Source organism: Glycine soja, chromosome 2 (genome assembly GCF_004193775.1).
Source record: "Glycine soja cultivar W05 chromosome 2, ASM419377v2, whole genome shotgun sequence".
NCBI classification, from domain to species: domain Eukaryota; kingdom Viridiplantae; phylum Streptophyta; class Magnoliopsida; order Fabales; family Fabaceae; genus Glycine; species Glycine soja.
Genome location: NC_041003.1, coordinates 32951663 through 32964558, shown reverse-complemented (window position 1 = coordinate 32964558; position 12896 = coordinate 32951663). Strand labels below are relative to the sequence as shown.

At 30.3% G+C, this 12896-nt stretch overlaps 1 protein-coding gene across 1 annotated transcript; it reads right to left on the bottom strand.

The window, feature by feature from the left end:
• Positions 1 to 820: 820 nt before the first annotated feature.
• On the bottom strand, positions 821 to 8159 carry LOC114392727 (protein DETOXIFICATION 42-like). Its single transcript, XM_028353954.1, has 13 exons — positions 7864 to 8159; positions 7570 to 7691; positions 6729 to 6941; positions 6370 to 6539; positions 5426 to 5561; positions 4207 to 4303; positions 3985 to 4085; positions 3125 to 3288; positions 2134 to 2205; positions 1934 to 2050; positions 1720 to 1815; positions 1406 to 1527; positions 821 to 1192 (listed from the first exon to the last, which is right to left on the bottom strand). Exons 1-13 carry the CDS (start codon positions 7896 to 7898, stop codon positions 1135 to 1137), a joined length of 1503 nt encoding a protein of 500 aa, XP_028209755.1. The 5' UTR covers positions 7899 to 8159; the 3' UTR covers positions 821 to 1134.
• Positions 8160 to 12896: the final 4737 nt, after the last annotated feature.

Here is a 12896-nt window from a genome sequence, read left to right as displayed (position 1 = left end):
TATAACAGTTATTTTGAGGGATATATGCACATGAGAAACAAGTTTGAAGGATAAAGTTCGAGTCATTCACCTTTGGAACCTGTATCCCATTGGAGAAGCAAAGAAATCATTTGTTGTTTTTGAAGTGATTCTAAAATAAGATCGTATCGTAATGTTAAGATTTTCTGCATGTATGTAGTAATGATTTATTAACAGATTATTAAACTATTTTCATGAAATATCAATTTCATTTCATGTAGGGATCTAAGATTCAGTCGACAATAAGAAAGTCCAGGCTAAAGATATTTAATATGTTATGTCACAGAGAGAGACACATGTATAATATGTTTCTTCAAGGTAATTGACAATGATGACATCCTCAAACGTGAGTACTTACCAAGACAATATTATTTCATGGACAATTGTATGTTTCTTAATCAAGAATTAAAGTATGTCTGAATGCTAATATGTGATGATGATAATTAAAGGTCATCCAATACCAAAAATATTATATGTAAGGAAGTATTTGACAAAATATAATGTATTTAATTTAATATATGTAATCATGTAAATATATATATATATATATATATATATATATATATATATATAGAGAGAGAGAGAGAGAGAGAGAGAGAGAGAGAGAGAGAGAGAGAGATTTATGTTTTAAATTTATAAAATGAAAAAAGTACCCGAGCAATGCCGGGTATGGACACTAGTAATTATTTCATAACGAATTATGGATCCTTGGGTCCTTGATCTCTTATTTAGTCCCAAGCATGAGATCAACACCACTCAATTTGCATCCTAATCCATCAACCATTTAGAGAGATGTTCAAGGTCTTCTAATTGAAAACAAAAACATTTATATTCAATAAAAAAATGCAGATATATTTTTGCTCTTACATAAAATTTCATCTCTGTACAAACATTGTCTTTCATATACATTTACACATGTATATGCGAGTAAAAGAATCACTTTTTTCAAATAAAAAACTATCATTTTAATAGAGCAACCCTTACCCACAAAGGGAGCAATCACTTGCAGTAGTACTAGTATTCCATGATGGGAGGATTCTCTTCAATGTAGCTTGTGTTGTGCACATGAGAATCAGAATACCAAAACTCTCAGTCGTTAGTAATAGGCTGGTACTACTAAAGCCCAACATTGTTTACCTTAAGGAAGCTCCAAGGCCCTGATCCAGTACCAATCCTGCAAACCATAGTTCATAAATTGTTACATCGTTTGATCGTCGTTCATTTGTCATACACATGGTTCCATAATTTGTTATGGTTATATTTTTATTGAATTTTCTTTTTACTTGAAAAGAACTGTGGTCACATAAGAATTGAAGGAAATATATCTCCCAAATTATTACCTAACATGTAAACTTTTATGTTTAGAAAGTGTAGTAAAAGAAGTTACCTCCAAAAGCCTGCAAATATCCTTAGAGTCATGTAAATCGACAACGCAATCCAGATACCGGTAAAGCCAAGGCTTGAGGACAGCGTATATAAACTCAATATGCTCACCAATGCAACCATAATCTGGGAGTAACAGAAAGTACATATGCCATGAGGGAGAAATAAACTGATTCATAGAAGGAAAATGAGGGATTGGGGTTTTTTTCCCCCTTGTTTTCAATGGCAAAGCCAAAGGTTGACCATCTTTCATGAATTATGAACACAATCTCAGATGCTTGCGTTGAGTCTACAGAAGAAACAATTTTCCTAACTTACCATTGAGTATGCAGAATATGTGAAATCTGAAGCTCCATAGTTGACTCCATCGAAAACAAATGCCAGGGCATTGATGGGTTGAGTGGCAGCAACATACTGGCCAAGTTTTCAACAAGTAAAAGAGAGGAAAAACATATAAGCTTTTCTAATTTTGGAAACTAATATATTGCAAAGAGAGAGTACTATTATTTTAAATCATAAGGATATTACTTACTGGAATGCCAATACTGATAAGTTGCAGAACATTGTTGTCATTAGTAAATAACCTAGAAGCAAATGGTAGTAGACTTAAAAGAAGGACAGAGAGCACCAGCCCAAGAATCAAGCCAAGCTGCACAGTGAAATTGTTCAAGATAGGTGAATTAAAAGCATGAATAGCTAAATAAAGAACATTAGAGTAACAAGTCGAAATACCTGCAGCACACGTGAGGCAGATGCGATAACCCTTTTGTAATCATTTCTCGCAAATGCACTTGCAATAATAGCCTGAAAAAAGTCTTTTACAATGGTCTATATCGGCTTGAATGTATAAAAGGAACATATCTTGAGTAAATAGAATCATCTCAAGTGAAGATTGATACATGAAAGATTATAGTTATCACAAGCAGAGCATGGGTGCGTGCAACTAGTGATGATTCTAAGGCAAATGCAACATAGGAGCATGTGGAAACTTAATAAATGCAATCACTTAAGAATTTTGTATATGCTTTAAACAGACAAACAATTATGGTATAGAAGATCCAATAAGCATTGTCATAGTGTCTTTCGACACATGTTAAGTTTGGCTTTGAAACATGTGGCAAAAAATGTCTGATTACAATTGATATAAGTTTGCAACAACTGATAAATCCATTTCAAACCTAGTACACCTTTGATGTCAGATCCAACATCCTTGATCCCAACATCCTTGATCCCATTTATAAATATTGTACTTTTCGTTTTATATAATTAACTATAGCAGGGTATTTATTTTGGCAAGTTTATTGGTTTCGTAACTTCTTTTCTATTGATGAATGTTTTCCCTTTGTACTTGTTTCAAACTAACTTTTAAAATATATTTATGGATTTATTCAAACAAGCCATTGGCAAGAAATGTGTTGCAATGCAAACATACTAATAAATTCAGAACGTGACTTAGTTGCTAAGTCTATTTTGCTTCATTTCAAAGGTTCATAGACGATATTATGTTATACTCCATAGATGTACTGATTGTATTTATTTTGCTAGTTGCTTGCAGGGTTAATGTTGCATACATCTACCCTCCCCAGGTCTAACCAGGTAGAAGTTTCATGCATTAGATCATCCATATATTAAAAAATATTTCCACTTGACAACAAATAGAAATTCTTCATTCCAACCATGCAGGTTGAAAAAACTATATTTTGATCAAGAATCAATTTCTTACTTGTCCCGCAACAGCCAATCCATCAGCAAGCAAAGAGGTTGCCATCCAAATCTGTAAGCAGATTTGAAATGCAGCCATTGTTGTTGATCCTTTCCTTGCTGCTAGGGATGCTGACAAGGTCACACAGAAAGTCACAGATGCAACTTTAATCAATAATAGAAACCCTACAACAAAAGGAGAAAACCAAAGTTAGAAATTTGTCCTTAAGAATGTGAACATAATTATATAAGACTGGTATTGATCAAATTCATGTAGTGGGAAAAAGAAAGTTATGGAACCCCAGAACACAATCCGTTTTTCCTTAAATTTATGACAGAAGAAAAGGAAACGATTCATGTTCAGATCATACAGCCCAAAGTATTAGGACTCTTGCATTTATCTTGACTATTTGTATTTAATGGTGATAGGAGGTGATGCAAGATCCTCTCTACTTTGCAAATTAATACCTCTGCTAGCTTTTCGATTATTTTTTTTCAAGAAAATGATCATTCTATATTAGGATCAATCTTTGAATATAACCAAAGTTTTACTTTCCCTCATTATAAACATAAAGCCAGGGATACAATTTTTCCTATACACATTACAGATGACATTATTAAACCAAACTGTTAAATAAGTTTCTGTAGTAAGCAACAATGAAGACTAAGATCAAGACGTCAGCAAAAAAATTGTTATCTGATAGATAAGAGTTTGTGCAAGAAGTTTAATTATAAGAAATTTGGAAGCAAGCTCAGTTGTAGGTTAAATTTTTAAAGCCTCTCCAGACATAAAGAAAAATTGGTAGGTTCAGATTTTTAATTATAAGGAATTAGAAAGCGTGAGATTCTAAAAGTACCAAAAACATAAATAGAAATTATAACCATTTTTAAGAATCTTCCCAAATTGAAAGTCTTGGATACTTGGAGGAATAAGAACAACTTGTTGCATTAAACTCCACAGTAGCATTATGGAAATCAAGTACCTGTTAAATCAACTCACAAGTGAAATGAGAAACGAGTGAAACGCGACTTCAGTTGGAATATAATGATGTATCGTATCATATGATATCTAGAATCATAAATGAATACCAAAGGTGAACTTACTGGGAGATAATGTGGGAAATGGCTGCCCCATTGACTCCCAAACGCAGTACGAACATAAGTAACGGATCTAAAATAATATTTGTTACATCTCCCATTACTGCAATTAAACTTCACAAGTTACTGAATGGGAATAGGGTCTAATTCATATATTTAGAAGTAAAATCTAATTGATATCCACTAATCTACTAAATTGTATCTAGATTTGATTGGAGAAATTTGAATTGATACACATAAAACAACATGCAGAATACACCAAATGGTAATTAGACCCTTTCATATTTTACTCATGCTATTGCAATAAAAAATAAAGTAATCATAGAATTTCATTAGAATATAGTCAAGAAATTAATAAATTCAAATTAAAAAGTGTAAAATTATTAAAAAGGAAAAAGATTAAAAAAAAAAGTAAGTGGACCTAATCCAGTAAATATATAATACCTATATTTACCATTCTAATATTCAAATTGGACGAAGATAACTTTATTTTTTAGATTTAAATATGTTTTTGATCTCTAATAAATATTCAATTTTGTATTTGCTTCCTAATAAATTTTTGTTTTGCGTTGAGTCTCTAATAAAATAATATTTTTATTTTTTATTTTTGATATTTTGTTTTAGTCCTTGATAAATTAAAAAATGTTGTATTTCTTTCTTAATAAATTAATAAATTTTGTTTTAGTATGTATTAATAACAAATAGAAAATATTTATCATGGAGCAAATACAAAATTTACTAAAATATAAGGGGCTAAAAATAAATGTCAAGAATAAAAAATAAAATTATTTTATTAAAAACTTATTGTAAAACAAAAATTTATTGGAAAGCAAATACAAAATCAGATATTTATTAGGGATAAAAACATATTTAAGTTTTTCTTTTTAATATTTTTAGTTTATTTAAAAATAAATTTTCATGAGAGCACTTTGTTTCTTCTTTTCATAGCGTCATTGTTCTTGATTAGGATGTGGACAACCAATTGGATACTCGACCATAAATATAAACTCAATAAGTGATAATCTGATAATAATCTTAAGCTCCCCCCTGACATTCTCTTACATTGCAGTCCTAATCTTAGATATACTTAATTCTGGAAATGACAATCTCTATGTGATCTTTTATCCACAAGCATCATAATTAACTACCAATTAACACTGATCTACTATCATCATAATGAACTGGATAGAGATACTGATACAATGTAAAGACATGCATGATGTACCTGTAGCATATAAAGGAGTTTTTGTATCTTTGATTCCACGAAAAACTCCTTGAATTGCCATAGAAATAATAACTGCTGGTGCACCAAATGACCTCAATGTCAAGTATTGTTGTGCTGGTTTAAACATAGGAGAATTCTGCACGAAAAATAACATTGGCAGGCATTATACAGAGAATAGCAAAGTAGCTAAAAGGAAAGTCTTCAAATGTCAAATAACTAAAAATCCAAAATTCAAAATAAATAATGTTCTTTCTGAAAGTATGAGATAAATTACGAAATTAATTTAGAGAGGAGAATTAGATAAAGTTGCCTTCAAACAATTATTAAAGGGTTAATGGTGTTTTTAGATCCTGGAGAATGAGTCAGCTTTGGTTTTAGTTCCTGACTTTTAAAACCCTGATTTCATCTTAATATTTTTAAAAGGGTTAATTAAGTTTTAATTTGAATTTTTTCGAAGTTTGATTTTTAGTCCTTAAATAAAATTTTAGCCGGTTAAAATGCCTTAACTTTTTTCTATTAAGATTTTTAGTCTCTAAATTTTTTAAAGTTTTAATTTTTAGTCCTCAAACAAAAAATTAAACCCATTATTTTTATATATTTATGAGATTCCAGCACTAAATATCATAATGGATAAAAATAAAAAATATTGACGAATTAAAATTTTGTTTAAGGATTAAAAATTAAATTTTAAAAAAGTTTAAGAAATAAAAACTTAATTAATTTTCTTTTTCAAATACCCAAACTTTATTCCCTAAAACTAACACTGCAGGGGACGAAAACTTATGGTTTTGAAAATCGTGGACTAAAACCAAAGATGAATAATTTTTTAGGGACTAAAAACACTATTAACACATTATTAAACCAGCCCATGTGATGTGAATCATGGAACTAATCTCATATTTGAAGTTAACATTCATTTCATGGTTTGCCAAGAAAGTACTCACCGAATCAACGCCCATGTAACTCAACATTGGTTTAGCTGTAAAAATGAGAAAGAGAGCTTGTAGGACCCCAAGCACACCACCGATAACTACTCCTGATGATGCTGATGGAATATAGCTTTTGTCATGTTTAAGTTTAGCTACTCTACCAACATTTGCTGATGAAGGGTTACCTTAAAAATGTAAATCAAAATTAAAATTAATGCTTATAGAGTAAACAAGAAAAGCTTTCGCATTGAAAGAGAATTGTGTGGAAGGTTATTTGAGCTATAAGTATTCCACTAAAAGGAATGAACTGTACAGTACAGATTGAGAGATTTTAAAGTTTTTTATTTATATCCTTGGAAAAAATATATATATACCAGCTTTCTCTATATGGTCATGTACATCCAATTTTACATCCTCATTAGAGACCTTCATCAGCATTTCTTTTTCTGACTGTTGATTTTGTTCATCAGCAGCATCTTCCTCGGCAACCAAAGAGGTTGTGACACTGACTAGTGGAATTATTGTAATTTTTGAGATTTGATTGAAAATAGCAATTGAGACTCCCACAGCAGCTAGCTCTACAGGACCTACAAAATAAAATAACTAAACGCAGTTCAATCACAAGCTAATGACTGGTAATTTGCAACAAAATTATGAAAGGGGACTTCTTACAGCATACACAATAGATCTAGCAGTTCATGGGAAATATTTAGCATTGTTCCATCCCTAATGGGATAAGGCTTTTGTTGTTATTGTTGTTCCATCCCTTTAATTATTGATAAAATTTTAAAGAACAAAGACAGAAAGATATTAAGATAAGAAATATAGTTAAATACATTGTTACATGTATTACCATGTATACTAGATTACCAGTATGATAAATATATATAAACCATTCAATGTTTCGCTTCTATCTATAGGCCCCTCAATCTCTAGGACATGTCCTACTTTCTACATTTCACGTCATATTATATCTGATGAAAGTGTTTGCGCTATGACCTTCACATGGTAGCAACATTCATAACGTTCCTACCAAAATGTTTTTTCAAATGACACTTCATAAGCTCAAGTTCCCAACCAATATCTTATTGTAAGCTTAAAACTGGACTTTAGACATAACTTGTGCATATGAAATACGACAATCCCCAAACAGATAGCATTACTTCACAAGGTTAGTGTATCAATCTACCAGTTTTAAAGAAAATGAAAGCAAACCTATGTGGCCAATGAATGCAGTATCAATTAGAGAAGCAATAGGATCTGCTGCCAAAGCCAGAGTAGTAGGGAGTGCAATATTCAGTATTTCCAAGCCTAATTCATCACTTGAGAAAGCATTCCTGAAAGCATAAGATGATATGATCCCTTCAATTATTATGAATTCAATATCTATCACAACTAGTAAACCAAGGAAAACTTCATCCAAATTTCATCAAAGTCATAAAACAGTGCAGAGCTAAAGAAACATAGTTCAATTGAAAGAACACCAGCAGTGCAAGCGATAAATGGTACCTTATGCCAGAAAATAACATCAAAAGGGGCATCATTCCTGAGAACAGCTACTTCTCGCAATGGAATTTGCTTACACAAGTCCACCACTTTTCTTTTCAATATTCAGTATTTGATCAACCATCACCAACAATCACCACCACTTTGGCACGAAAGATAAACATGTGAATACATCACAACTAAAAGAAATAAAAAAGACTTTCATGACTCCATACTTTTTCTTATAGAGAACCCAATTAATGAATGAAGCAACATCCTTGAAGCAAAGGGGAAAATCATATCATATTATATTATATCCTACAATGCAATCTATGAAAAACGGAAATTAATCAACTTAAAATAATGAACAAACAGGTTATGTCCTTTCGACACCATATAGGTTCACCTCCCTCAGTTGTGCAATACCCAGATTATACAAGGTTTAATGAATACTATTTTATTCAACTTTATATTATAATATAAATATTTATTTGTATATAATTATAATCATAATTCATAGTAAAAAAATATTTTTAAATTTGTAAACTATATTATAATTAAAAGTATATCTTGAACAACAGGTTCTATCCTTTCGACACCATATAGGTTCACCTCCCTCAGTTGTGCAAAACCCAGATCATAAAAGGTTTAATGAATATTATCTTATTCAACTTTATACTATAATTAGTATTTAAGCGCATTGTACAATATAAATATTTATTTGTATATAATTATAATCATAATTCATAGTAAAAAATTATTTTTAAATTTGTAAACTATATTATAATTAAAAGTCATAATAAATATTTTAAAAAAATATATAAGTTATATTTTTTATTGGTAATTAGATATTACATTTGAATATGAAATCGAAGTCATTGATATTTTAAGGACCAAAAGACTATTTCAAATGTTTTTCAATGATAAAATAAGAAATTACTCAAATACTAATTATTATTTCTAAATTTAATAATGGAAATTAATAAAGGCATGTGATCCATGAAGGATAAAAGAAAAATAGTATACATAATATATTATTGATTTGTTACTCTTTTGTCTTATTTATGGGTTTAATTTGTTAACATTATCTCTAAATTGTAAATTTTAAACAGCTTGAATTGGAAAACTTTTATGAAAAAATAAAATATATATGATTTAAGATATATAAAGGAATACTAAATACTTTATTTTTTAAAATAATTTTTCCTACTTTTAGTTACTTAAAATCATTTTCAAGGATAAGAATATATATATAGTTTAATATATATATATATATATATATATATATATATATATATATATATGTGTGTGTGTGTGTATATAAAATCATTTTATATATAATTTTGATGAAGGTAAAAATAAATATCAACTATTTTATTTAATATATATATATATAGTTTAAATTAAATTAAACTTTGAAATATTAATTGATTAATTATTTATACTTATTAGAAAATATGAATAATTAATTTAAATAAATAGCTACAAAAATAAGTAGATTATATTTTTGGATTTCGTGTAAAATATTCACCAATTTTATTCATTATTAATTTTTACTAAAAAATCTGACTAGTTCCTTTTAGTAAGATATTTTCTTCTAACAACATTTTTTGTATTCACAAAGTTCGAACTTGAAACATTATTAAAGGAATTCAAGTTAAGTTTTATTCAAACTAATGCAACTTATATTTAATAACATGAAAAAAATGAAAATATTAGTATTTGTGACATGAAATTAATATAAATAGAAAGTTTAAAAGGTAACTAACGCTAAAATTCTAGGGAAAACTAAAAAAATAATAAAAAATAACAATTTTTGAATTAAAAAATATATATAATAAATATTAAAAAAGAAAGACAATCTAATAAAAAAAATTTCCGATTCAAGAACCATTGAAACTTACATTTTATACTATAAAATTTAATTGGATAATTTACTAAAATCGTCCTTAAAATTACAAGTAACGATAAATTAATCCCTGAAATCTTAGGTGGCTAGAAGTCAAAAACCGCTTTGACCCTGTTTCTTGGAAGTGTTGAATTATACTTTGTGGTATAAATAGAATGGTGTCGAAAAGAAACTAAACTATCGTTTTGAAAATCATATAAGACTAACCAATTCAACTGGTCCAACTAAGAAATTTTATATTATTTTTTTTTACTTAAAATATTATATAATACTAAAATATGTAAAATCAGTATAAGTAAGATTAGCCCATTGAATCTTGAAAGAATATCTTCACGAGCTTAATCACCGGTCCAATTCTTAAAATATTGAATAAAACAAAAGCTTTTCCTACCGATTTTTTTATTTTATTTTTAAAATAAAGCATTTATTAGGGAGTCATAAGGCGGATTCGGTGGTTGAAGGGAGAATGAGAGAGAAAAATGGCGAATTTGAATCTCTCATTAACAAAACTTAACAAATTAACCACTAACATTTTACCTTTAAAAAAATATTTATTCCTTTTTTAAGTTATCAATGACTATCACAAAGTATGTGTCATTAGAACATGTAATTGGTACATTTAACATTTTCTATTTCTTTACTACACATTAATTTGCTGATTTAACCGACCTTTATTTTTTAATTTTGGTATTGTTAGACCATGTAAATGTGTAGTTTCACTATAAGAAAAATGTTGAAACAACATCCATATCTTAAGGTGCATTTGATTTGTTAAAAGGACAGAACAATATTAGACAAGTAGCTGCGTTACATGACAATTTTTTGTACTGTATGTTGTTTGGTAGTCGATGCACAATACAAGTAATTTTGTGTTGTATTTTGTTTGATGTGCTTATGTATTATATAAAATAATATAAATTTTGCTATAATACCCTTTGTACTGTGTAATGTTGGGTTTGCACTAGAAAAAGATACAGAACAAGATTTTGAAACTTTTTAAATTATTTTTATTATTTAACATAAAATTTATTATTATACAGCATTTTGACTAATGTTGTTTTTAAGTAAATAGGTTTCTTCGAAGTCCACTACCTCCTCTGCCCAGCGCTGCTGGTCGCTGCCACCAGTGGAAGTAAGCACCATCGTTAGCTTCGCGAGGATCTTCTCTTCAACGGCGAGGTGGTTCATGACAAGCCAGAAGAACCAGCTTAGCACCACTAACGACGTGTCGCTACTGACGAGGAATAAGTTTAGCGCGATCTGTCACAGGGCAGCGACATTGAGTGGTTTTCTAGTGTCATCGTGCTTCTTTATGAAGGAGAGGATGGTGGCGCTGGAGGGAGAGTACAGTGCAGGGGAATGGATTGAGATGATGCCAAATTAGAAGTCGTGGGTGAGGTTCATGGAGCCGAAGTTGTCGTGGATGCGGTCGGTGGTTTCAAGGAACATGGTGATGAGCTTGTCGGAGGGGGGGAGGAACTAAAGGAGGATGTGGTAGCGAAGGATGTCGGCGAGGGTGGTTGGGGAGAGGTGATTGTCAGTAGCGAGGTAGACGTTGCGAACAACTAGAATGGAGAGCGAGGAAAGTTCTGAGAGATCTGCAACGAGGGGCATGGCGGAGGCGAGGATAGAAGTGAATTGGGAGAGCTCTGGCATGGTGGAGAGGAGGATGGTGAGGTTTTTAATGTTTGGAGATGGAGGTTTAGAGAAGGAGACGCACATGGAAAAATAAAAAAAGGTGTGGAATAATGAAAAGTCAGAAAATAGGAATAATATTATATTTTTACTTTTGTTAGACACTAGGCAAAATTAAAAGTTGTATCGGGCTTTAGTAAGTTACAACTTTTTGGGTATTTGACCAGTCCATAATTCTTTATTTTGTGTTGTCCAATCCCTTATTTTTTAGCAAATCAAACGCACCCTTAGTGTCAATTTTGACATAGACGCTAATAACATCAACCAAGTTGGCCCAAAGCTAAGACAACTTTACAAATTACACTATTACTTTAAAAAAACATATATGATAATATTCAACATCTATTTAATTGTACTTAGCATCAGTCACGACGATGTTACATAGATGTTAGTATATTAATGTAGTTGATAGTTTAAATTAACTTCCAACTAGCATCGGTCAAACCAACACTACAAGAGATATTTATGTGACATCAATTTGATGGATGCTACAATGTGATTAATGAACTTGTTCATTATGATTTAGCTTTTAATGTAGTGTCACCTTTCTTGTAGCATTGTCCGGTAAGTTGGGTGTTGAATCATATCATTCAAGTACATTAAGGCACTATAGTTTGTTTAACCTCAACTAACACCGAATAAATTACGATAGGGAAACCCTTCTCTTTTATTTTTGGTAAATTAATGTTTTATGATTCTCTAATTTATTTTTTATTTTTATTGTGGTCTTTTAATTATTAAATGGTTCAATTTGGTCTATAATTGTTAAAACTATTTCAATTAAGTCCTTCCTTCTAAAACAAAAATCGTGTTAATTAGGGACACATGAATGAATTGTGAACACATGTCAATTTTACAATTTATGCTAGATTAAAACTGCTAAAAAGTAGTTTTCACATATCGACAAGTTTAAAATTGCAGCTAATTTTTTTTAAAAAAAAACAAAGGAACAAAACTCATGTTTGAGTGATATTTTGTGTCATTTTGCATACATTTTCTAGGCAAAAACTCATGTTTGAACACTAGTTTTGTATTGCAGAAGTACAACTACTCAATTAAGTAAAAGAATTAAAAATTGTATAGTTTTATGAAGATTTGAAGACTTTGCTCTTAATCATGGTCGTGGTACATTTACCATGATGACAACATCCCTCTAGAACAACGTCAACGATCCGACAACGGTCATGGTAAACTCACTACAGTTATGGTCAATTCATAAGAGTTCTGGTCAACCATGGGAGTCGTAATCAATTTACAATGCCCCAGAACTTCTGTGTCACTTTTGACCACAACTATGGTAGATTTTACCACGGCCATAGTGCGATTTTTTGGACAAATATTGATAGAGGACTATCCAAGGAGGAAGAGTTTGGCTTAGGTGGACTCAGCATGGATGAACCAATCACTTGAGCAAGGAGTAAGAGATCTCAAGAAGAGATTGACAAGAGACTAA